General features: G+C 41.4%; 2 protein-coding genes across 7 annotated transcripts in view; both read left to right on the forward strand.

Moving 5' to 3' along the window:
- Window positions 1–18,397, forward strand: part of fhod3a (formin homology 2 domain containing 3a) — a 67,002-nt gene extending 48,605 nt beyond the window's left edge. For 5 of the 6 annotated variants that reach the window (XM_035993234.1, XM_035993236.1, XM_031323153.2 and 2 more), the window contains 17 exons: window positions 289–348; window positions 1,010–1,144; window positions 1,547–1,597; window positions 3,753–3,970; window positions 5,764–6,078; window positions 7,126–7,817; window positions 8,194–8,334; window positions 9,781–9,939; window positions 10,333–10,515; window positions 11,363–11,482; window positions 11,742–11,903; window positions 13,117–13,307; window positions 13,849–14,053; window positions 15,376–15,399; window positions 15,745–15,952; window positions 16,071–16,238; window positions 17,035–18,397. In XM_035993234.1, the coding sequence (XP_035849127.1) occupies window positions 289–348; window positions 1,010–1,144; window positions 1,547–1,597; window positions 3,753–3,970; window positions 5,764–6,078; window positions 7,126–7,817; window positions 8,194–8,334; window positions 9,781–9,939; window positions 10,333–10,515; window positions 11,363–11,482; window positions 11,742–11,903; window positions 13,117–13,307; window positions 13,849–14,053; window positions 15,376–15,399; window positions 15,745–15,952; window positions 16,071–16,238; window positions 17,035–17,117 (3,115 nt within the window). In that variant the 3' untranslated portion in view covers window positions 17,118–18,397. The remainder of the gene's footprint in view (window positions 1–288; window positions 349–1,009; window positions 1,145–1,546; window positions 1,598–3,752; window positions 3,971–5,763; window positions 6,079–7,125; window positions 7,818–8,193; window positions 8,335–9,780; window positions 9,940–10,332; window positions 10,516–11,362; window positions 11,483–11,741; window positions 11,904–13,116; window positions 13,308–13,848; window positions 14,054–15,375; window positions 15,400–15,744; window positions 15,953–16,070; window positions 16,239–17,034) is intronic. The other variant, XM_035993235.1, reaches the window with a different exon arrangement.
- Window positions 18,398–21,289: 2,892 nt separating this feature from the next.
- On the forward strand, window positions 21,290–25,637 carry LOC116066933 (coagulation factor XI-like). Its single transcript, XM_031323156.2, has 9 exons — window positions 21,290–21,550; window positions 21,712–21,868; window positions 22,930–23,039; window positions 23,136–23,298; window positions 23,538–23,656; window positions 23,738–23,870; window positions 24,108–24,214; window positions 24,963–25,122; window positions 25,327–25,637. The coding sequence occupies exons 1-9, from the start codon at window positions 21,490–21,492 to the stop codon at window positions 25,424–25,426; spliced, it is 1,110 nt and encodes a 369-aa protein (XP_031179016.1). The 5' UTR covers window positions 21,290–21,489; the 3' UTR covers window positions 25,427–25,637.
- The last annotated feature ends 742 nt before the right edge of the window (window positions 25,638–26,379 follow it).

Consider the following 26,379-nt stretch of genomic DNA (forward strand, 5'->3'; position numbering starts at 1 on the left):
TAATGACTCGTCAAGGTAAATATATTGATAATAAGTGTCTTTTCAGATGAGGTAAGTGAGGAGAGACACCTGGCCTGGATTTTCCAGAAACATAAGGGAATAAACACCACAGCCGTGATGAATCAGGGTCACTCTGGTGTTGCTCCAGTAGCATACTTGTTACGTAATAAGGTGTCACATTCGTACCTCGCCACCAGCTTTGGCACTGGTTGATGTTGTGTCGTGTAACTGGGTGACTGGAGAGGTCACTCACTGTCACCCATTTTCTCACCCCTTTCTCTCACCCAGGAATGGAGGTCTCATGTCCAACTCCTCTCACAGCACCCCGAGTACGCCCACCAGCTCCAGGTGAGAGGACTGCACCAATGTGCCTGCACACGTACACGAAAACCTTCTTAAAATACACACTTGTGTACTGTAAACATGTTCACATACAAGTACATATTCATGTGTTTTTGCACCGCAGGAGCAAAAAAGCCGACACTCACACGTGTAACAAGTATGGTCTGTGTGCAGCCATGTGGTGCATTAATGGTGATGACATACTGAAGTGAATGTGATCTCAGCTCTCTGGTTCCCCAGTTACGAAGCTGCTCCTATTACCTCCATGGAGAATACAGTCATTAAAACATAGTTTATGGCGTGTTGCTTACATACATACTTACAGATATAGAAGTTTTGTTTATGCAAGGAGAATGTGTTATGGGTTATGTTCACGAACATATTTAGCTGTTTACCGTCACATTGCATCACAGTGGTGCAGCAGATTAAAATAGTTCAGGAAAAACTCGCAGACGAAAACACAATGATGCATTTATTAAGGAACATCGTCAAAATCCTTTGTACACGGTTTATTATCACACTGTGCTGACGTAGAGCGATTTACAAACCCCAAATGTTGCTTGAGAATCACAGCATCACACTGACTGTGCAGTGGTGTAATCAAACTTATCTCTCTCTCTCTCTCTCTCTCTCTCTCTCTCTCTCTCTCTCTCTCTCTTTCCTTCAGGCCTGCTTTGGGAGGTCTTCTGTCCTCCTCTTACCGACAACACCAGGAATCTCTGGCGGCCGAGCGAGAGCGCCGCCGTGTGGAGAGAGAGGAGAGACTGCAGAGGATAGAGAGAGAGGAGAGGAACAAGCACAGGTGAGGCATAGCTGGCTTTGTTTTTTTTAAAGAGCCCTACAGTACGCAGTTTGAGATTAGAATATTGATTACATAAAAATGAATCCCGGAAGTCACTGCACTCCGCCAAGAAACAGTCCTGCAAATAAGCATCCACCACAACTTGTCATTTTTACACTTTGGTATTTGTACAAATTAAAAAACGAGACATGTAAATTGCTAGTGCAAAAATATAAATGAAAATATCTGAATTTGATATATTTAGAAAACGATTAAGTGTGCGGTAAGGATGATTTTACCATACAAAAAGATAAGAAGAAAATATGGAATTATGTTTCATATTCACACTGGCAGGTCTACAGAGGCCCACACTGGTGTAGGATTATTTGTTTTTAAAATCTTCTGTTTGTGTGTCTCTCACAGCCGCGACTATGTGGATAAAATGGAAGAGGCCAGGCTTGCGCGGGAGGAGAGGTAAGGGTGTGCACTAAATCAAAACAACACACACTCACAGAACAGCTGAACCCGCAGGGAATATGTTTCAGCCTGTGGTTTGGGAAGCTCGGTAATTGTTTTCAGGTTAAAAAGGTTGAAGAGTGGGGGACAGACCAATTCTCTTTGGTCTGTCTGCCTGTTTTCTCTTTTCTTAAGGAGCCGTGTTTTAACTGCCGCGCTCTGCCAACGGCTTAATTGTTTTGGCTGCATGCTGTGAGAAAAACAGATTCCAAGATTGGTCAAGCTTTTTTCACACTCAATGCCACGTGCACATACACAGACACACGTTTTACTCAAGCACATGTAAGTTTAAAGGCACACAAAGAATTTTCATGAGGCTGATAAATCTATCTCTTTGTGTGCGAATGGGAATCACAGGAAACGAGAGATTTACTCAAGAGGGTATGTGAGGTCATGATCAGATTCTGAACTGATCATACTCGATGCAGCCATATATATACATAGTGGTTCAGTCCAACCTTTTTAACCTGAAAACAATTAGAAAACAATAGCTTTATGTATTGTGCCAAGTGCTGTAACTTTTCCTGTAGGCTCAGACCTCTTTCAGCCTCTTTTTAAAGCACCGTTGATACAATAATACAAAGTTTCAGAGCGAAAAGAAATAAAGGGTGATAGAGCAAAAGAAAGACTTGAGTTTGATTCAACAACTTGCAGAGAAATCAAGCACAATACAGACAGAGGTGGACAGATATTTAAGACAGAAAAGGAGAAGAGCTGCTGAGTGAGCATGTGGGAGAAGTATCCACTGGAGAGGTTGATGTATTTATGGTGTATTTCACGGTTATCAGGAAAACATGAGTTTTTCCCCCCAGCTCACCTCCCTGAGGTATGCATCTGTCTGACAAGATACAGCACTGTAACACCTGGACAGAAAGGACTTGCATGAAATATGATGGCCTAAATGACAGACAACTGAGTCCAAAAAACATAATTAATGGCGTACATACAAGAGTTGGACTAAAACTGGATTCCTGAAGCATGTCGCAAATATTTTTGGTTTGTTAAAGCCACTGAACTTAATTTTTTTTTCTCCCTGGAACTTTGGCTTATAATCAAATACCTGCAAATCTATTATTCCCATCAGCCTCATTCGTACTATGTGTTGCTAATTGCTTAATTGCTAGTTGTAAAGTGCTAATTAGCAAATGTTATCATGCACCGAACTAAGATGGTGAGCATGTGCCAATCACTGAACTCCTTTTTGTTGTGTGTTTTAAGACATAAAGCATATTGAAGGTTTCTGGTCCAAGTTGAAGCACACAACACACAGCTGACTCACTTCCTCTTTATTATTCTTAAGCACATGCACACACACACATGTATTGGTATCCAGTTTCTTCAGACGTCTGAAGTGGTCTGATGCTAATGAACTCGGAATAGAAGCACCACACATTCATGGTATGGTGAGAGAGAGAGAGAGAGAGAGAGAGAGAGAGAGAGAGAGAGAGAGAGACTTAGTGCCTTCAATCTTGGTTCTGGCAGGCAAGTTGAGTGGTAAAGTTTTGGTATGGGGTGAAAGAGCGAAAGAGAGAGGACAGGAAGAGAAGGGAAAAATACAAGGGAGAAGAGCTGATCGAGGCACATCTTGAACAGGTTTACTCTGATTCACGTCTGATGTTTGGCCTTTCAGCAGCCAAACTAACATTACCTTCTCCCCATCTCTCCCATTCTTCTCTCCTGTCGCTCTCCTTTCCTCTCCACCCTCCTCCCTAACACAGTCTCTTCTTTTCCAAACTCCCTTTGGTTGCATATTTGGACTGCTGGCTATAACTGAGCATTGAGCTAGACAGGAGAGGAAAGGACAGCATGATGGTGGAACTCTTGACTGCAGGAAACGAGTGATGAATGCGTTTGTGAATGCTTTGTCGGCGACAAATGGGGCGAGGTAGAGGAGTGAAGTGGGCTTATAGAGTGAAGAGGTGGCATGAGTGTTTTTAAAGGAAACAGGTTTCTGATGAATTCAAGTAAATCATCAGTGTGGTTTAGTATAGGGCAATTTGGCAAAGACCAAAACTGAGAGCAGCACTGCTGAGAAAGGCAAGACAGAAGGTGCATTGTCTCTGACTCTATTTTTGCTTCTTGCCTCCTCTGATCCTCTCTCCCTCTCTCTCAGGTATAAGAACGTGGAGCGTCTGGCGGCGGAGGAGTACGAGAGGGAGCACGTCCGGGTGTCGAGAACTCGCCCTGACATCAACCTGAACTTTGAACCCGCGGAGGCCTGGCCCTCGTCATCGCGCAGCAGCACCCCGTCCTCCTTCGCCTCCCAGGAGGACGCAGAGGCTGACCCCGAAGCTGGGACCCCCGCCACTGCCTACACACCCTCTGAGACTGGTAGGACAACTGAGAATACTGTATGATGGAGTAGATGTCGACACACTACGCACAGTATTTACTAATAACATGGTGTCTCTGTGGGGATGTGAGTTATTTTTAAGTCAAAAATGCTTAGGCGACGAGGCGCAAAACTGACATTGAGTCAACTAAACAGTCTTGTAAAATGTAACAACATCTCCTGTTTGTGTAGATTATTTAATTACAATACTGTAGCCAAATGCCATCTATTATGTTTTGTGTATTCAGTATTACTATGGCTTCTACTACTAGGATTACAACAGTTTCTCCTGTTAATACTGTTAGCACTACTACCACTATTTCTACTTTTAAAAATATGAATTGAATGGGGTTAACTGGGAAACATGTTTTGGTCTTATAATTAATAATGGTGGTAGAAAGATTGAATTTAACGTTTTTAATTTAAAGTCAGAATCCTTTCAGTCAGGGTTGATTTTGCATCATTTGTGGTTACCGTGGTAACAGTAAAACAAACACTCCGTGAGTAGCTACTTTGCAAAAATACAACAGTAGAGGTGTGACTGGTGTATCTGTTTACAGTGATACCAAACAAACTGTTTGTTCCTGTTTAAAAAGGAAGTCGGACAATTATAATTGAAACCACAATCTGATTTCATGCTCTCTCGCGGTCTTGTTCCATTATTTCATGTAATATTTAAAACTGATCTGCTGTCAAATGAATGCAGAAAATGACCATAGATTGTTTTGTAAAAGTATTTGGATGAACGATTTCTGTCAGGGCTAATATCAATGGGATAAAATTGAAAAAAAAACTGGATTGCACACATGCATTGTTTCCTTTTATGTATATGTATATATATATATAGTGTGTGTGTGTGTATATATATATATATATATATATATATATATATATATATATATATATATATATATATATATACATAGTATATACTTATACTGAATGTAAATACATTCACCAGTTATTGCTGAAAGAATTTGAGTTTGTCTTTAAAGGATTCAAACTTTAAGGTTGTGTGTGTTAAAGCTTTCAGAGTATTTGTATGACTCTGACTGGTTAATACTTTGGGGACTTATAATTAAAACCAAAAGGTTGTCAGTTCAAGTCCCAACAGTGCGCCCCAAAGCAATCATTCTTAACCCTAAATTGTTTCAGGTTGCAGCCTGCCGTTCACATTAGCATGCTGGCGTGAGCAAAAGAAGGAGAGGGGAGATGAATTGGGGAAAATATACTGAGGGAGAGGAGGGGACACCATCAGGGGGGTAGAAGGAGAAAAAAAAACACAGAGAGAAAGGATATGGGTGAAAGGGTCAAATGGGTTTTTGAAAGACCTTTTTGAAAATGTAATGCCAAAACATCTTGTGTAAGAAAAAAGCCTTGTTTTGGGGCTGAGTGCATGCACAGCCACGAGCGGAGGTACTGTAACTCACTTAGGCGGGTATATGAGGCCTCACCGTGTCCTGTTATTCTAACCCCGCCTGCATCACTGCCTGGACTGTACTGTAGAGTTGCGTGTTTGTGTGTGTGACATAAACAGGAACTTAATTCTTCATTTCCTGTTCATATCCTGGTCCTGCAACAACCTGTCTTTCTGTACCTGCCGTACTGTTTACATTAGTGTAAGGGTGTGTGTTTTTGTTTGTCTTATTAGTACGTGTGAATGTGTGTTGATACTGGGTTGTCCCATGTGCAGAAATCAAAGACAGCCATGTCACATGCCAAACTGTATTTCATTGCAGATAGTAAATTGGCATCTTAGAGAATAAAGTAACACTGATGCTTTTGGTGACAGGAGAGGCTGATGACTCCAGTGCCAGTCTAGAAACAGAGGAAAAAGAGGCCACTGCTGAAGAGGAGGAAGAACAAAAAGAGGAGGAAGTGCCGGAGGAAGTACAGGAGGAAGCAGCAGCAGACAAGGAGAAGGAAGACGAGGAGTGCGAGCAGGAACCGAAGAAGGAGAAAGAGGAGGCGGAGGAGGACAGCGGCATCCTGAGCGACAAAGAACGACAGAATGAGGAAGTGAATGAGAAGGACAACTGCTCGGCCTCCAGCATCTCCTCTGCCAGCAGCACTCTGGAGAGAGAGGAGAGGGGGAGCAATCAGAACGGTGGGTAGTTTGGTACTGCATTGTGAAATAACATTCAAGTTACATTCCCAAGTTTTAGGTCAGTAAGTTGCTTCTGACATATGCTGAATTAGTATTCAAAATTAAGATATTCTCAACTAATGTGTCACTAAATTACCTGTTAAGATGGATGTTTTTGGCAATACATAAAACATCACCCTTATTCAGAACTTTAACACTAAAGTAAAACAGTAAAGTCATGTTTTAAGTTACACCGTGAAATATTTAACCACTAGTAATGCTATCGAGCAATGTCTTTATGAGTCGGTGTCATTCTGCTGCCAGTTTGCAGTAGCAGACATGGATGTAACACTGCATTTTGGTGAGAAACAGTGAATGTAAACCTAACTTTAAGTCAAGACCAGCAGTCTATCGTTGTCCCAAAACCATGGGCAGAGGCTCGCACAGGACTCGACGGGCACACCTCCCAAATCTCAACATGGTGTGTCAAGCAAGGTTTGGGTTAATTCATCTCCTTTTGGGAGGCGTGCTCAAAACGAAACGAAAAACAAACTTAAACATACTGCTTACAAGTATAAAAGAAATAGCAACACGAATATCTCGGAGTGACCTTTGTGCTCGTGCCCAGATGCAGCCCAGAGAAGTGGCAATCAGGTTTTAGAGGTGGGGCACTGTATGCTGGGCCATAAAAGAGAAAGGGTAAAGTTTTGCGAAAATACGGAGACAGAGGAAAAAATACATGACAATTCATAAAGGTCAAGCTCCAAAAGCACCAGTTACCATAACACAACTCAATAGCCTCTTTCAGTAGACCCCTCCCATCTCCTAAATGCCCACTTCTTTCAAACACCACACCTCCAGTTTATGTTGCAGGCTTGCTGTTTTCTAAAATTCTATCTCTCAAGCCCAAGCCAAGATAACCCTGATTACATGGTCAATGTTATGTTTTCGGATAAAAAAAAAAAAACTACCTTCAGATCCCCAAAAAACCTTAATACTAATAGCTCTTTTAATGTGCACTCTCTCTTATATCTCTCTCCTCTTAACCCCGTCAACTTTTCTTCTCAGGCTTTAAGGAGGCAGAGGTGAACGAGCAGTGCAGCAAACTCCTCAACAGCAAGCTCTTCATGCTGGACATGCTGTACTCCCAGGACAAGAAGCCCAGTGATGAGGAGGAGGAAGAAGAGGACGTGGAGAAGGAAAAAGAGAAAGAGAAAGGAGAGGGGGAGGACAAAGAAAGCCAGAAGGATGCTGGTGTGCAACTGGGCAATGAGCAGGAGGCTGAGAAATCCGAGCACCACGGGACCATCCGACCGTTCGCCGAGCGGTTTGGAGACTTGATCAAAGACCTCGTTTCGACCCCCCCTCACCTGGATGTCCCAGCCAACGAGCCACCTCCTCCCCCACCCAAAAAGGAATCGGACACGATCTGGGACCAGCTCCTGGCCAGCCCTCGGGAGCTGCGCATCGGGGACATTAACTTCACCGACCTGACGGAGGAAGATGACAAAGACATTCTGGATGCTGTTTTGATGGGAGAATGCAGTGACCTCCCGCCCCCGCCGCCTCCTCCACCCTGCATCCTCCGCTTCCCTCCGCCCCCACCCATGCTAGGCAGCTGCCCCCCACCCCCTCCCTTGATTGGAATTATGAGGCCTCCTCCTCCCCCTTCCTTTAGTGCCTCAATTCCAGTGCCTCCTCCCCAGGAGCCTCCTCTCTTCAACAAGAAAAAGAAGACAATCAGGCTCTTCTGGAGCGAGGTGAGTCAAGATACAATTACCATTTCCATCAGTCGGGTACAACTATCCCACTTTTTATCCAGTGTTACACGTCATTTATCCAGAAGATGATTATTACTGACTTCTTCAAAGATTTGATATGCCATAATTTAAATGTTCTTAAGTTCAATAACTAACCTTTCTATATCAACAGTGACAGGTTGATTGATAAGCAGAAAGGCTACATGTATCACTCTCTCTGTGTGTTGAGGTCATATTTTGCCGTTTTGGCAAGTATTTGGCCTGTATTGCTGGTTGGGCAGAAGTTCCTGCAGATCAAGAGTGCTTTTATTGCAGGAAATGGGAGTCCAACACATTTCTCCACCTAATTCAGTCCATTTCTGCTGTTTGTGATTAGGTGCGTCCCACAGACTCTCAGTACAGGGATTATAAGCGGAGTGGAGACTCGTTCTGGTCCAAACTGGAACCAGTGAAAATGGACACAGCCAAACTGGAACACCTGTTTGAGTCGAAATCAAAGGAAATACCAGTTACAAAGGTAAACAACCAATGCCTGAACCAGCTTCAGAGAGATGTATCATTGTATGATACTGAATGTACCTGTATGCATTGATTAACCCAACTATTTTAATTGTGAATTATTATTATTCATTTATTTGTTCATTCATCTTACATCCCACATGATGAACTGAACAGTAATTGGAGTTTGTCAGCAGTGCCTAAAGGTGGTGCCACCCTACCAGATTAAAAATCTGACATTTTTGTTACTGATTAGGGGAGAGACAGCCATGTTTTCTGGTCACCTCATTAGGGATGTAACACATTTAAAGTCTTACCAGCTACTCAACTACAGACGTTTGGCAGGAGTCATGTCCTTTTTAAATTTGTCATGACATGTGAATGCACATACACTGTGCAATTTGACTGGTGCTTTATCACAAAAACTTTGCTTTTGCCAGCCACACAGCCCGTGAGTTTGAAAGTTGATGTGTTAAGGGTTAAGCGAGGTCACTAGTGTTCTGATCCTGATCAAACATGGCAGGTTTGAATCCTACATAATTCTCACAAAGCCTCCAAATAAGAAAAGTATGGTCCGCTAAGATGGGGAGCTGAAATCAGGCCTCTCACACTTTGAACTTCGAGCCCCTGATTCTGAACCGGTTAATTCAGTCAATGAGGAATGTTAAAGCAATCAAAGGTCAGAGCAAACTGATATTGCTTTAGCAGACTCTCCTTTGTTCCCTTCTTTAGGTTCTATGGTTATCTTACCTTACTCATCAGAATGTTAAGTATGTGTTTTAGATATTAAAGATTAGATATTGCAGGGTTCAAACCAATTTCATCTACTTGGTTGGTATAATGTGGTTATGTGTATTTCTTAGTTACCATCAGTCTTTGCTAGTTTTCTAAGGTCTTTTTAAAGTTTGCTCTTTTTGGGCTCTTACCAGTATTACCCTGTCTGATTAATCTGCCCAAGATCAGAACACTTTCCATCCCATCAACAACAAGTATGTTAAGGTATTTCTATTAAAGACTTAAATATGAATATGAATTTTATAGTTAAATATAAATATTTTGACATTATTTTAACAACTCAATAGTGCCAGAGTTGCACTGTTGTGTAAGTCTCCCAGTCTCCGTATGGTGAGTATATAACTTCCTAGTAGCAGTAACCAGGTTTTAGCACCTACTCTGTTACCCTTTTATGTGCTGGCACATTACGACTTCCTTCCATTAATAGCTTATAATGGCCTCAAGTGCTGCTGAGGTCATATGTTCACATACAGTGACAATGTGACTGCAGACTTATGCAAAACCCCACATAAACACACATCATATAGTGTGAACTATTATGGTATTTCCTGCTCCTACTCACATATAGCTCCCACAGCTGCAGTCAATGTAGCCGGAGGGATGATCCCTTTAATCCTTACAGGCCCATAAAGCAGACCACACAGACCCTCTCTGTATTTTCGTGTCCTAGAAAACAGCAGCAGACGGCAAGCGTCAGGAGATCATCGTTTTGGATTCCAAGAGGAGTAACGCCATCAACATTGGTCTGACGGTGCTGCCTCCTCCTCGCACTATCAAGACGGCCATCCTTAACTTTGATGAGTACGCGCTTAACAAGGAGGGCATAGAGGTGAGAGATACAGACAATAGTGAACGGGAAGAAAGTCAATCAATCAATCAATCAAACTAACTAACTGTATTTGTATAGCACTTTTCATTCAAAGGTCATGCAACTGAAAGTGCTTCACATCATAAAAACAGAGACAATGTCACCTCCAGCACCCCACACACGCACACGCACACACACACACACACACACACACACACACACACACACACAGATTTAATGTAAAAGGCACTTAAATCATGAGGTGAGGAAACATTTTCATGAACCAGCATAAAACAAGCAAAACCCAAACTTGCAATGATGTGATGTACCTGTTTTAAACTCTCCAAATCCTTCATCTTCTAAATGACACCTGTCACCCGTATACTGCTTATCCCACTCTGTCCCTGCCCTTAGAAAATCCTGACGATGATCCCTACAGAGGAGGAGAAGCAGAAGATCCAGGAGGCCCAGCTGGCCAACCCTGATGTCCCGCTGGGCTCAGCAGAGCAGTTCCTCCTCACTCTGTCGTCCATCAGCGAGCTCTCTGCCCGACTCCAACTCTGGGCCTTCAAGATGGACTACGAGGCAACCCAGAAGGTTTGTAAAAACATGTAGAGAAAAATGTAGAGGAGGGAAGGCCAAACCAAACACACATTTAAAACCATACTGAGCAAGTGAATGTGGCTTTATTAAAGCAGAAACAGACATACAGTACAAAGCCAAATGAACTCTGCACTATAAATGTTTGAGTAAATGTGCAAAGCATGTGTGCATTTGTGTGTGTGCGTGCGTGCGTGTGTGTGTCTTATGCCCATGTCAGTAAGTATCAACATCCTTTATTTGGTACAAACAACATCCGCAAATCATCAACATAGTTACATCATAACAAAATATGCACGCTTATTAGCGGCACCTCGTCGTCCTCTGGCACACCTTGTTTTACCCGGGCGAAGAATGCACCCGGGAGAAGTAGTTCAAAGTCAAAGCCCAGAGAATGAAAAACACGCCGCCCCTCCGTTTCTGTCCTGTAAATTTTACGGCCTTCCACAGGACGCAGTCGCCTTTCATCTCCGTGAAAGGCAGGATTCCTGACCACACGTTCGGCAGAGCAACATTCCTGACTCGACTTTGTGGGACGGTGTGGTAGCGGGAGGCTTAATGGAGGGCAACATACCGTGCAGGCACACAAACACGCGCACACGAGAGAAACCTGCTGCACAAAAACAAACGTTTCATGTAATCAAAAGCATGTTTGATAGCGAAGGCTGACTGATACGGCGGCCTTTAAACAACCTCTCATGACCTCAAAAAAGCGCAGATGATTTGCGGTGGGAGACGAGGTGCACCTGTTCACCACTTTTTATGACTGTAGACTAAAGAAACACATGTTTTTGGGGAGTCTTAATTGACTCAACTAATGATGTGTGTGTTTTCCTCCTCTCAGGAAGTTGCTGAGCCGCTGCAGGATCTGAAGGAGGGTATGGAACAGCTGGAGAAGAACAAAACTCTGCGCTACATCCTCTCCACACTGCTCTCTATAGGAAACTTCCTCAATGGCACCAACGTGAGTCATGACCATTACCGGTTCATCACACCGGGTCATAATGACAAGCTTCTTTTTGTTTGTAGCAGTAGTTAGTGGTAGTTGTAGAGAGATAATTAGCATTTTTACTGTTGTGTGGGTTTTCCAAGCCTTTAATTTGTAGATTAAAAATGACATCACATACGATAGCTACTCTGATTTGGTGAGAACACATGTACGTCATAATAGTACTCCAGACATATTCTTTGCTCAATCGCTATCTCTTTGGTTGTGTGTCCAGGCTAAAGGCTTCGAGCTGACTTATTTGGAGAAGGTTCCAGAGGTGAAGGACACGGTTCATAAGCAGTCTCTGCTGCATCACGCCTGCTCTGCTGTGGTGGACAACTTCCCTCAGAGCACTGACCTCTACTCCGAGATCGGAGCCATCACGCGATCTGCAAAAGTACGCTCCGCACTCACTCATAAAAAGCTTGTACATGTACTATTTTGCATTCCTAAATTGGGAACGCTTTTCAAGCTGGTTCTAATTAAACATAACTTCCCGTGCTGCCTTAAAGGCATACTTTGTAACTTTTGTAGTTCCAATGAGATAACCTGTAGGGGGACCGACGAGGGAAAAGTTACATAGTATGCCTTTAAAAATGCAAGTCACAGTAACGGAACCCAACTCGATAGATATTAAGTTCAATCAACAACTGTCTAGTCAAACTGATATGTTACAGTCCAATTTACTTTCCAGTTTCCATTTTGTCAGTTTGAAGAATTCATTACTCATTTGCCATAATAATCTTAGAGCTAACAGATAACTTTTCAGGCTGTACCCAGTGAGCTCTTTTAAATGAAATGTTTACAGAGTTAGGGACTGAAGATGATACTAACCTTCCTCAGGTATAGCACTGTTTTCATTAGTATTAGAGGAAACAACCAACTGAACATGTAGTAAAGAAACTGCATGTTTCTTTCTTCAAAGTCAAAGTCAAGTTTATTTCATCCATAAAAATGGAAATTACAGTGCCCATAACAAAATAGAGCATAAATACAATACAAGAAATACAATATACAATATTCTTTTGTTATTGTTTTTCCAAGTACAAATACAAACCCACAGGATATTGATATGTGGTATATGTCTAGGGCACAACAGGAACAACTAATTCAAGAAATTGAATTAAGAAATGATACCACACATTGTTATATGAAAACGACGCACAGAACCCCCCACCCACACATAAGAAACTGCATGTTTCAATGACGTATGTTTCTTTCAAGCTACAAAAAAAAAGAAAAGTCTCTGGAGAGATTAAGCCCTCAAACAATGCATGCTGGGACATCTGCCAGTATGCTTATCGTGCTTCTTAGTGAACACTCAGTAGTATTTTCCTTGAAATCATCATTTCAAAGCGAAATAACTGTCTCTTATAAGTTCTGAAATTGTCCGGAAATGAAAAGTCAATTTGAAGTTGTTAACTTGAAATTAATAAATAATTTATATTTACATTACGTTGACGATGGAAGATTAGGTGATCCCACTTAATTCCTCTATGGTGTTTCACAGTGTAGCTAGTATAGAGGGAAGCAATACAGTTACAAAAAGGACTTGCTACATTTTGTTTAGGATTAAAGTACCTTATGTGTATCGACCCCTCTTCTGTCAGGTGGATTTCGACCAGCTGCAGGAGAACCTGTGTCAGATGGAGCGGCGCTGCAAAGCCTCATGGGACCACCTGAAGGTGATCGCCAAGCATGAGATGAAGCCCCAGCTGAAGCAGAAAATGTCTGACTTCCTCAAAGACTGTGCTGAGAGGATTATCATTCTCAAGATTGTTCACCGCAGGATCATCAATAGGTGGTTCCCCTCACAACCGTCTCTCCTAGTCCATGTCGCAGAACGTTTCTTTACTGCTAGAACATCTGCTACTGACATATTCTCCTTTTCTTTACTCCAGTTGCATTTCACCAAATGTCTAGTGAAACCAAAAATGTTGATGTCTCAGTATATATAGACTGACTGGACTATGACATACTACTAGTCATTATTTTTTAGCTGCTAGTTATCGTTAAGTAGTGATACGATCAGAATAAAATGCTTATTTATTTAACTAGCTACTATTATGTGATTTGTTTAATGAAATTATTGTACTGGAAATATAATATCTAAAAACTATTTTAACTTGTAAAATTACATTTGCTCATAAGTAGAATAGTAATAAAAGTGTCAAATCCCTAGTGTATAGTAAACATTTTGGAATAAATCTTAAACAACCGAAATTACACTGACCTCTAACTATTTTTAATTATAAAATGGCATTACAGCTGGAGAAAAGGGCTTTTAGGAAAATTAAATGTTCCCATTCCTCCTCTCCCCTCCTCCCCCTACCTTCTCCCAGGTTCCATTCCTTCCTGTTGTTCCTCGGCCATCCGGCCTACAGTGTGAGAGAGGTCAGCGTCCACAGGTTCAGTAAAATCCTCAGTGAGTTTGCGCTGGAGTACCGAACCACTCGAGACCGCGTGCTGCAGCAGAAACAGAAACGAGCCGACCACCGCGAACGCAACAAGACCAGAGGAAAGATGATCATAGACGTCAACGCTCCTGTGAGCATCTCACACACACTCACACACACACACACACACACACACACACACACAAACACACACAGAATCCCTACACAAAGGAACACTTAAACTCTATTTATTTGTAACTCTCTTAGGGACCGTTCGGTATTTATGGAATGGACCACCGGAAGAAAATATGGGAGGGTCGTGTCTTTCTATTCTTTGTTGAGGGGAGGGTCATCAATTTTTTTTTTTGTGTAGGGGGGAGGGTCACCCAACTTTTGTATTCATGAAAACAGCAACATTTCAAAGTGGTTTATTTGGTGCATATTTATCCATGTAGATCCATGTAGCTCTCTCAGTCTCGGCTCCTATCGCTAGCAGATGGGTCTCTCCCTGTTTAGTCAGCCAGACAATTTGAACTGTAGCTTTAGAGACCGTGGGATTTCCCAAACTGAATAAATCCCGCTCAATCCCTGCTAGCTCCATCGTGTTGTAAGTAAGACATCTGATGAAAAAATAATTGTATTCATTAGCGTGATTGCCGTACTGTTTAGTTCAAAAACATCCAAAACACCGTACGAAAACATAATGGACCAGACGCAAGCTTTTATTTTGGAAAGTCAAAGCTTGCGGACTGCACCGAGCCGGGAGGGCACGAGACGGGAGGTCTCCAGGCTGCAGCCATACCCGACTCAAATATCCTTTCGGTCCCGGCGATATTATATGTATATAAACGACAGCCTTTTCAAGGCATTTGAGGAGGAAGGCATGGTAGCATGCAAGCTCCCAAACTGACGCCCGTCTGAGAAATGGAGTTATGGATAATGTTCACCTTTTGGCAGCTTTACCTATATGCTAAAATATACAATGACTGAGGAAGCCTAGTGATGAGTCCATAGCAGTGTGCTTTGTTGAATGGTCTCAATGTTTTATTTCATGTGAATACTAGTTTACTAGATGAGTAACTTAGTATTTGAAGTAATGCAGGAAGTGTGTATTTAGTTTCCATGCTTATTGTGTTTCCACAACAATGTTAGTGAGTAAATCTACTGAAATGGCCACCACACCATAATAGAGGAGTGTGATGCGTAAGATGAGAATGCAGAGGTTTAGTCACGTATGCCATGGCTGTAAAAAAAACAATGGCTATCTGTACATCTGTGCCAAGCGCAACCCACTACAGAAGGCATCAATAAATTGATCCAAAATGTGTTGCTGGTGAAGGGAGGATCACATCTATTTTGGCTAAAAACTCCTCCGGTGGCCCCTGAAATAAATAACCAACAGTCCCTTAAAAAAATGTACAGCTGCTTTTATTCTTCATATTCTTTGACTTTCACTCTTTCTTTCCCCTGTAGTCTGATGAGGAAGAGGAGAGTGAGGTATCAGCATAAGGGCTTTCTGTCTGCATGTGTGTGTGTGTGTGTGTGTGTGTGTGTGTGTGTGTGTGTGTGTGTGTGCGTGTGCGTGTGCGTGCGCATGCGTGTGTGTTTGTTTGTGCATGAAACCACTAACCCTGACTGGACTACTTTACCTCAAAGTTTTCCTTTTCACTGATTTTAACATCTGAATGGATCAGTCAATGAAGTAGCGTAGGCATCATAATCTTCACAGGTTGGATGTTTCCTTGATGCTTCAGCTTTGGCATGTTTGAGTCAAAGCCCAAAAATACTTCAAATACAAGCTGCCAAATTCTTATTCTCTTTCATTCTGTCTCTCCCCATCAGTGTGCTCGGTATGGTTCCAGCATTAGCAACAGCGCCCCTAGTGGCAGCCAGGAGGGCGAGCGTTCTCAGGGTCTGGGCCACACTGAGGACGCTGAAGAGCATGAGCACATGAAAGCCGTGCTGAGAACCAGCCTCAGCGGCGGCGACAAGGAGGCCAGCGGAGTGCCAGGGCTTCGTACACGGACAAGATCCCGGCCTGGAAGGGGAGGTGAGGCTGACAGGAAGTTCCTTACATGGTCACACAGACGTCAACCTGAAAACCAGAGCCACGGCGCTATAAAGGGTTTCTTTGTTCATGCCTTTGTCATTCTGCTCGATGTTTTCAGGTCGCAGTATGCCAGCATGGACCCCACCCGTGGAGGACACTCAGATCTGTGGAGAGGACGCTGACGCAGACGAGATCATGGAGCGTATAGTGAGGTCGGCCACTCAGGGTCCAGGAACCAGAGCCCAGCCCAGAGAGAGGAGGAGGTCCAGGGCCAACCGCAAGTCATGTACGACCTGAATGCTTAACTTTTGTCCCAAATCCATACCACATCCTAATTCCAAGCAGGTTTTGTTCCACTGCAAGATAAAGTGTATTCAAAACTGTCAGTATGCAGACTTATCTTTTAAAACTTAGATTTTTTTAATGTGCTGCTGATGGGCTCGAGATAGTCTGCATTAAGATCCCAAAGGCATGAAGAAGTGAAGGATTAGTTAGGCACGGAGGGCTTGATAAAATACATTATTAGTTTTAGTATTATAGGAATTGTAGGAACTGATGTTTTTGGAGCTAAATGTCTTGATATCGCTGCCTCTGCTGCATTACTTTTGCCCATACTTTCTAAACCGTCTATAATAAGACCCCCAACTTTATAAAAGTGCAATGCTAAATTGCTGGAATAACATTTTGATAATGAGTACGTAAGAGAGAACTTACCAAAACACAATAATAGCACAGAGTAGCGCTGGACATTAAATCAGACATTAGGGTGAGATAAGGTGAGACTTGAACGTAGCATGGTCAGAGCAGTCACAGGTGTGTTTGGGGAGACTGTAATTGGCAATAGCATTTTAAAGTCACAGTTTCAAAGTTCACAAGAGAGCAAGTATACTGTTCATTGTAAAACAGTTAGTATAAATAAGAATGTTAATTTCTTGTATACTAACTGCAAAAACTGTGAACTATGACTCTTTGTTTATACTACATACTGTATAAAGTTAGTATGTAGTATGGAACTAGGACACACCATCACTTTTAGCACAGCAGATGACCCTGTGATAACGAATCCTCTCCTCACCTCACAGTGAGGCGGACTCTGAAGAGCGGTCTGACCCCAGAGGAAGCTCTTGCTTTAGGACTTACCGATTCTCCGGATGCAGAAATGTGATCATCCAAACCTCCCTCCCGTCGTCGTTGCTGTGGAAACACAGCGACAATCATCGGAGCGACATCTCTGTCGGCCGTCTGCCTTCGCCACACTTTACAGAATTGTATTTCACCAGTCACAGCCTCCTTCATAGGTTTTCGCCAGCTGCTAAGTTTGCCTGATGTGTCTGAGTGATGAAGCTGCAGCCACGATAGTGTTTTTTTTTTTTTTTAATGCAACACAAAGAAAATGAAGAAAGATGAAAGAACTGATGTATTCAACTTTAAATTCAGTGCTCCTGCCTCTACACTGAGCGGATACATTTAACATATATTATATTGGAAATGTTGCATTAGTCCAAAGGGATCATTTTTGCTTGTGAGTTTCTGCAGCTGTGTCTTCACCATTTTTCCTTTTATTTAAGCTGTGAATTTCGGTCGTAAAGATTAACGGGCTGAAGAGGAAGTTTGATTTGTTTCTCTTTTCTAGTTTCAAAGAATCCCAAGAGATCACCACAAACAAAGAGGCTCACTAAGAACTTTTGTGTTTTGCTTCTGCAGCTGCACGTTCGACAAGTGACGAGTGTAGTCGTGTTTAGTAGGAATGTGAAGGGTTTTCAATCATATGTGCCTTTCATTTAAAAGGGACAATACTGTACCTTTTCGCCATCTCTCCCTCTTGTTTTAGTCACCTCCTACTTCTCAGATAACTCACAAATGTCACATTCACAGGTGTAGTTATATCGAGTATGACTGTTGATTACAATTAACGTTTTTATGTTGGCTAAATATTTATTTGCAATGCTCGGACATCTTGCACCTTACTCAACATCAATAGTTTCTGTACTGAAATGAACGACTGATTCAAAACACGGACAAAAGGAAGTATTTATCTCAGAGGAACTGTTTGTAAAGTGTAAAAAGACAAAGCGATAAAGACATTTTTTAAAATTTGAAGCTATTTTGAAGGACGTGGTGAATTCTGCATAACGTGTAAATGCCCTTGTCAGCTGCCAGGTACTAAGTACTGTAGTACTACAGTGTGCATGTTTAGTGCGGTTCATGTGATGTTTTATTTTTGTAATTTCTGTAGAAATGTGTATTATAGTCTGAGAGAGTAAAAAGAGGCTATTCTGTGAATTGTAATAAAAGATCAAAGGAATGAAAGATGTGGTCATAGCTGAAATATGTCTTTTCAAAGTATTGCTTTGTGCTGAGAGAGGGGAGCAGTATCTGGGCATTTACTTTGAACTCTGTGGTCACATATTGTACTTTGTATGAACTTAAAAGGTTTAATAAAAAAAGGATAATGTAGGTATCCATCTGCACCTCTCACAATACAACAAAAACAGGGAAATATTGCTGCATAAATATAATGTTGTGAGCTGAACATGATACACTTTCACTTGAAATGCTGTGTATACACACTCCGCAATAAAAAAACAAACATTAATTGCAAAAAAATGGATGTGCATTCTTCTTCACTTCTTGAACACACACTAGAAGGTGAGTGAGTCTCTACTCACCCACCATTGGATTAACGAGGTGCCATAAACTGCTGCACAATGTACTTATGCAGTTCAGTGTTGAGTCCTTCTGTTTGGTTTCAGTGACTTGGCTTCTGTCTGTGCTACCCGTGTCCGTGGCCAAGTCGATGGGTCTGCTGTGGGGGCTGGATCCCCTCCCTGATGGCGAGTTATGACTACGCTGAAGGAAAAGAAGCTGCAGGGCTACAAACACAAGCTTCTGTCTTTTGAGAAAGGAGAGCACAAATCCCAGGAAGTCTTGGAAATCAACCCGAGAGGACAGGTGGGTTTACATGCGCAGGGTGATCACAAAGGATCAAGTAATCAAACTAAAAGGTGCAGCCATATTTAAAACCAATCAATAAGTAATGTGTCTGCGTAACATACAGGTTTACTGACCATGCTCTACATGTAAAGATACACTGGTGGAACAAACTGCACTGCCAATAACCAACCTAAAGGCCTGGCTTCTTAAACCAGTCATGTAGTGTCTTTCTGCAAGCTCCCTGCCTTAAAACATGAAGACAACATACTGAATGAGTCAGCATGTTTATACCTGGAGGTAAAACTATATATGGAATATGTTGAATAGTATACTGAGTGACTATGAAACATAGGCCTGATCTTTAGGTTATATATTCCTTTGCTTGTGATGGAATCAGTTTAAGTCTCAGGCCAACAAGCTGATCCTGGAAAGTCCTACAAAACAGGCATGGACAGATGTACCAATGCATGATGAAACATATTTTTGTCACCTAAATATATGTATATATGTATATATATATATATATATGTATATATATATATGGTTATGTTATGTTATGTTCTTATAAGTTTAAGCAAGGTAAAGCGGTGAAAATATTTTAAAGTGCTCATATTATGCTCATTTTCAGGTTCATAATTGTATTTAGAGGTTATATCAGAATAGGTTTACATGGTTTAATTTTCAAAAAACATATTTTTGTTGTACTACACATTGCTGCAGCTCCTCTTTTCACCCTGTGTGTTGAGCTCTCTGTTTTAGCTACAGAGTAGAGGGTGACACAGGAATCAATTGTCGCTCCCATCCCATCCGGGGCCCACGAAAATACTCCCGTCATATCCCGATCAAAAAATCCTGTCCTGCAAAATTGGTCAGCGAAGGACAGCAGAGGCTGCTAAACTCAAATAAACCACTGCTGCTTTTACTGTCCTTTGGTGTGGTTTGTTGCTCCTTGAACTTGCAGCTTTCCTTTCATTCCCTATATGTCCAAGAGGTGGCAATACACTGTAACAGAACATGAACTTTCCAATGTTTTCATACTAAGACCACAAAGAGACACCTTTAAGTCAGAGTCGGTGTTATGATGCCTGGCTTTTTGTTATCAGCACCTCACTGAGCTGTTAAGTCCCTCCCCCTGAACAGAGAAAATAAAACCATTAGCATTGCAGGTGACAGTTTCAGGACCCCAAGCAATGTTTCGGCTCCACTCACAACACGGCATAATGGTTATGAGAACTTTGGTCGTGTAATTCTCTATAGAGTCTCTCTACACTCAAGTCATCTGGAGATTTTCTCTGTATTTCCATAACACACTGAAGAGCAGCATTAAACATTGTGCAAATGTCCTCCCAAAACCAAAAGAAAATCAGGACTGTATAGATAAACAATGAAAAACTGCCATTATGATTTGTAGATTGCAGGGGCCTGGGAAGACCCACCATCCTTCCGCTTAGAAGATGGCTGCTCCTCCAACTGAGCTAAAAGTAGGCATTTATAGGCACACAATACTTTTTAGCTCACACGCAGACAACTTTTTATCTTTCACACAGACAATTTTTTGTGAGAAAATGCAATGAGAAAAAGTGCATGCTTTTTATATGTATGTGTGTGTGTGTGTGTGTGTGTGTGTGTGTGTGATGTGAAATTGTTTTATATGCATGCTTTTTATGTGTGTGTGCGAGGTGAAATTAGTGAATGTGCATGTTTTTTTATGTGTGTGTGCGAGGTGAAATTGGTATACGTGCATGCTTGTTATGTGTGTGTGTGTGTGCGAGGTGAAATTAGTGTATGTGCATGCTTGTTATGTGTGTGTGTGTGTGTGTGTGTGTGCGAGGTGAAATTGGTGTATGTGCATGCTTTTTATGTGTGTGTGTGTGTGTGTGTGTGTGTGTGTGTGTGTGTGTGTGTGTGTGTGTGTGTGTGTGTGTGTGTGTGTGTGTGTGTGTGTGTGTGTGTGTGTGTGTGTGTGTGTGTGTGTGTGTTCTTGTTTAACTATAATTGTGGGGTCCAAAACCCGGGAATACAGTATACTTGTGGGGTCCGGACAGCTTTGTGGGGCCAAAAAGCTGGACCCCACAACTTCAAAGGGCTATTTGAGGGTTAAGACTTGGTTTTAGGATTAGGGTTAGACTAAGGTTATGGTTAAGGTTAGGGTAAGGGGTTAGGGAATGCATTATGTCAATGACAGGTCCCCACAAAGATAGTGAAACGTACTGTCTGTGTGTGTGTGTGTGTGTGTGTGTGTGTGTGTGTGTGTGTGTGTGTGTGTGTGGGTGTGTGTGTGTGTGTGTGTGTGTGTTAGGTGAAATTAGTGTATGTGCAAAAATCACATTTACATTTGAAGTAAGGGCAAGGTCAGCAGAGCAAAAGTAAACAGAACACTGTTCCACGGTGTTGATCGAGAACATCAAATGTTGATTTTAATCTGGACTTTGAAATAGCCAATAGACTTTACAGGTCATAGGTCATATGGGACTGCCTATAAATTGATGGACATATACATTTGATGATTCTGAAACAGTCCTTTGACCAAGGTGCAGTTGCAGAACCAGCTCTTTTATTGCAGTTGTGTTTCAAGAATCTTTACTGGTTTCAAAACTAAGAAGATGGGAACACATTTGATCTTGGTGGGTCTGCTGTCTATCTGCAGTCTCTCTTTTGGTCAAGGTAATACATGTAGTATGTATACATTGTAATTTTACCACTTATATGTGGTACAATGTATTTAATAATGTGTATTTGTAAATGTAAATATAAGTGTGTGTGTGTGTGTGTGTGTGTGTGTGTGTGTCCGTGTCCGTGTCCGTGTCCTTTTTCCATTTCTTTAGATTGTAATCAACAGCTTCTGGAGAATGTGGATTTCCCAGGAAACGACATAACATCTCTCTTCTCTCCTGATGTTGAGCACTGTCGGCAGCTTTGCACCCAGCACTCCTCCTGTGACTTCTTTACCTTTGTTCGGGCTGACTGGAACAAAGATGACAGGTAAACAACAAGCAGTACACATGTAATTAGAAATCAGTAATAAGTAAGTAATGCTTACTTCCAATAGTGGAGGAAATACTCAGATACTTTACTTAAGTAAAAGTAGCAATACCACTGTGTAGAAATACTCTGTTACAAGTTAGAGTCCTGCTCAGTTCAGTTCACTCACCAGATGGGAAACTTGATTTGCAGTGAGGAGCAGGAGATAAAAAAAACAGCAGTTCAAACTGTCAAACTATCATATATGAATCAAGATTCTGTTTCTGCATTGCCTATTTCTCGCCTCAAATGTTTTCAGAAACATATTTTAGCGTACTGTTTAGCTGTAAAATAATAAAGTTTGTGACCAAGTTGAGCCAAAAAGCACCAGCTGACTCAAACTCTTTATTTTACATTCAAACAGTACCCTAACATATGTTTCTGAAGACATTTGAGACAAGAAATAGTCAGTGAAACTTGATTCATATTTGATCGGCGCTGCCTAGTTTGACAACAGTTCACGAGCAGTCATTGACACTGCGTCAGAGACTTCTCGGCTCTGATTGGTGGTTTTCCTTTTGCCATTAGGAGCACTAGGAGGAGGCAGAGGAACATGACTTTAACCATGGATGATTTGATTAATGTAGTACGGTCCCAAAACTGTAGGACTTTATACAAATATGGCAAAAAGTCATATTTTGAGAAAGTTACCTAGGCCTACTGTAGCTTTGATGTTGCAGCAGGTAAAGGGTGAGGTTATTTATTTATTTTTTTACAACAGCATGTACTACTGAGTAGTTTGTGAATTTCACCACGGGATCAATAAAGTCTTATCTTTATCCATAATAATACATTATAAGTTATTTGTTGATTATATTTTATATTAGTAATCTGAATATGCAAAATAAATAAAGGAATTAAATAAATGCAGTGCAGTAAAAAGTACAATATTGCCTTAAATTGCAGTGGAGTAAAATATAAAGTAGCAATAAATGAAAATACTCAAGTCAAGTAGAAGTACCTCAAAATTTAAGTGCAGTACTTGAGTAAATGTACTTAGTTACATTCCACTATCACTGCAGGAACTTTTTCTGCTACATCAAAGCCTCTCCCAATGGACAGCCCACTGTTCAGGCTCCACTACAGGGTGTCACCTCTGGATTTTCTCTCAAACCCTGCAGCCAAGACCTAGGTAGACTCACAACCATTTTAAACCATTATGAAAACCATTTAGGAAATGAATGATGCATGGTCACACTCTCATTTGCTCTCTCTGTGTGTCTGACAGAGCCTTGCCTGTCTACGGTGTACCAGAACGTGGATTTCACAGGTGCAGACTACCGAGCCTTGTTCACAGCAGACTATGAGGAGTGTCAGAGGGCCTGCACACAGGACACTGCCTGTCAGTTCTTTACTTTACTAGACAAGGCCTTCACATCATTTGGTAACAGGTAAAACTGGATCACATAATGTAACATTGCTGTTGAAATTAAATGATGTGTTTATCCTCTCCCACTGTTCACATTTTCTGATGCACTAGGACACGTCAACAGTGATGGTACCTGGAGGTTTCAGGTCTGAGGTTTAATTCAACCAGTGAGAAGGAAGATATTGCTCTGGCAACAGCATGGTGGCAACATGACATATGCTCAACAATTCTTTAACTCGTTTTATTTCTTGTTCTGTTTAGGTATAGGTTTAAGTGCAACCTTAAATTCAGCTGGCCAGTACCAAGGATACCTGTTGTAGAAAAAAAGACTGGTGTAACATCTGGATTCTCCCAAATAACACAAATAAGTCAACAGTCAGGTACACAAACAGTCATAGCAAACACCTCCTGCAGGTTGTTGTGCATGTTTTTTCTTATTCTATTACCTGTGTTTTCTACAGTGTGTCAGAGCAAGCTTTTTCCAAACACTGACATCCCAGGAAACAACGTCGAGGTTATTCCTGCTGCCTCTCCTGAACACTGTCAGGCACTGTGCTCTGCTCATTCAGTCTGCAGCTACTTCTCTTTTAACAGGTAGTCAAATATTTGGAAACCTTCTTTCTCTCTGATGTGCTCAATAAGACGATAAGTAATTAGAAAGTGCTATAGTAATAGAGTTATATTAGCATATTCATTGTTCTTACGTGACAGTATTTTAACTGTCCTGATGTGGTTAAATATTTGGTTCTCCTTTTCAGTCACATCTGTTCTCTGCTTCATGTTATTCAGACATACTTTTTGCAAGGTTTCATTTTTGTTCTTTCTTTGCAGTAATAACTTTAATTGTAACCTGAAGAAAAACAACGAGGAATTGGTGACCGAAGCTAAAGACGGAATCACATCTGGGTTACCAGCACGTTTCTGTCAGCTGGATAACAGTATGTATCACTAATATCACAACTGTCAGAAAAGACACTCTTTCAGTAGACCACCATAGACCATCTGAACTGCTTTGGCTGTGGAGATCGACTAACTCAATGACGTAATGTAACTTTTCCCTGTTCTTTTTAGCCATGCTAGCATCATGGCTCTATTAATGGCAATGGATTGGTCAGTTACTCTAGTTTTACATATTCAGTGGATTATATCAACATCTACTGGTTGGATTGACACTGCATTTTCAACAGACATTCATGGTTCCCAGATGATGGATCCTAACACATTTGGTGATCCCATAACTTTTGAGTTGAGGGAAATGTCTCAACATTCAGGAATGTATTGCCATGGAATTTACTCTGCTTTACTTTTCATTGCTGACTTAGCATGCCTGTTTACTCTTGTTATTATGAAGATATTTATGCTGAACAGTTACAATTACGTTGTGCTCCAAGTCTAACAACATTAGACTCAGACTGTACTTTTTCTTGTCATTTCTTGTCTGTACTTTCACTGAATGGCAACATTGTTCAATCATTTTAGAAACAATGATAAACCAAACCTCGGCCATTTTCCTCTAACATTTCTATGAAAAAGTAACAAACTTTAATTTTAGATTTGTTTATTATACAATCTCATATTACAAATTCTGGAATCATTCAGCACATATTTGGTTGTTGTTAGTGAAGTTTTTCTGTACAGTAGTTTAGCCATCAGCAGCAGTCTAAACCTGTTTCTCTCTGCTAACAGCCTGGCTTCAGGTGGTTTATGAAAATGTAGATTTCCCAACTTCTGACATTCGCTTTGAGCTGATGGATGATGCAGACACATGTCAGAGGACCTGTACTCAAGATGCTTTCTGCCAGTTCTACACCTATGCCAATGACAACTTTAATGATCCTATCTACCGGTACAGTATTCTTTATGCATGCATGCATGCAAACCTGCTTAAACACAAATATTGTTCATGTTTTAAATAAAATTGTACCAGCAATTTAGGCAATACCTGGAAATCATGTATCTTGGCCATCAAGACACTATTGTCTTTATAATTTGATGATAGCTGTATTTATGATCCATGATTAAAGATGCTGTTTTTGATTTTGTGTTCTAGGCGCCGCTGCTATCTCAAGCGTACCATCACCATGCCTGCTCCTCCTAAAGTTGCCAAACTGGCCAATGTGGTATCAGGCTTCCAGCTGAGGAACTGTTAACAGTTAAACTACTGTGTAGAATGCCACACACACACACACACACACACACACACACACACACACACACACACACACACACACACACACACACACACACACGCACACGCACACGCACACGCACACTCATGCAGACAGCCAGCCCAGATGCTGATTAGATCATTGGATTGGATTTCTGTGTGTAAACAAGAGCAATAAAAAATAAGGAACATCAGTTTGCATTCAGCCTGCTTTAGCCAAAACCAAAGACAGTGTGTGTGTGTGTGTGTGTGTGTGTGTTTTATTACTTGAGAACATATTTAGCTGTGGGTGATAAAAGGTCACATGAAGCAATGCTGCTGTCAGCTCAACTGTTTTCACCCTTTGGTTTATACACACTAACATAACTCAAAATACAGTCTACTGTGTGGGGTTAATAATGAACAAAGACAAGACAAAATGGGAAACTGGCATCAGTCAAGTAACACGATAATTAACATGTTAGCACTCTTGAGGGTGGGCAAAGACCGTAACGTTAAAGACAGACAATACAATAATTGTTAAACATTCCAAAGAATAACAAACAAGGGTTAGGTGGCACACTGTTCTGACTAAATATCTACGGTGTAAAGGAATATTTTTATATTGGGGCATTAGTCGTAAATTCATTTCTTCCACCACGACCAGCTGGACCCAGTATAACATAGTGGCTGTTTGGTGACCCTCAGACAAAACCTGATCCCAAGTTGCCTTCCTGGCCTTGGTTGTCTATTCCAGTTCATTTTCGGGATCCTGAAGAAGGTCTCCAGCACACCTCTGTCCACGTACACATGCAGAAACACACATACAGCCAAAACATAGTAAAAACCGCCCACACTGAAATTCACTGCAGTGAAGTATATGCAAGTGATATAATGTAGTGAGAGTATACTGGGAATTAAACAGCAAAATCACATTTACAATTTAAGTAAGGAAAA

Source organism: Sander lucioperca, chromosome 16 (genome assembly GCF_008315115.2).
Source record: "Sander lucioperca isolate FBNREF2018 chromosome 16, SLUC_FBN_1.2, whole genome shotgun sequence".
NCBI lineage: Eukaryota > Metazoa > Chordata > Actinopteri > Perciformes > Percidae > Sander > Sander lucioperca.

Coding starts and splice junctions, on each gene's coding strand:
- LOC116066933 (XM_031323156.2), top strand. CDS start 21,490: ATGGGAACACATTTGATCTTGGTGGGTCTGCTGTCTATCTGCAGTCTC. Junction 23,040..23,135: donor ACCCTGCAGCCAAGACCTAG/GTAGACTCACAA, acceptor TGTGTCTGACAG/AGCCTTGCCTGTCTACGGTG. Junction 23,657..23,737: donor ACAAATAAGTCAACAGTCAG/GTACACAAACAG, acceptor TGTTTTCTACAG/TGTGTCAGAGCAAGCTTTTT.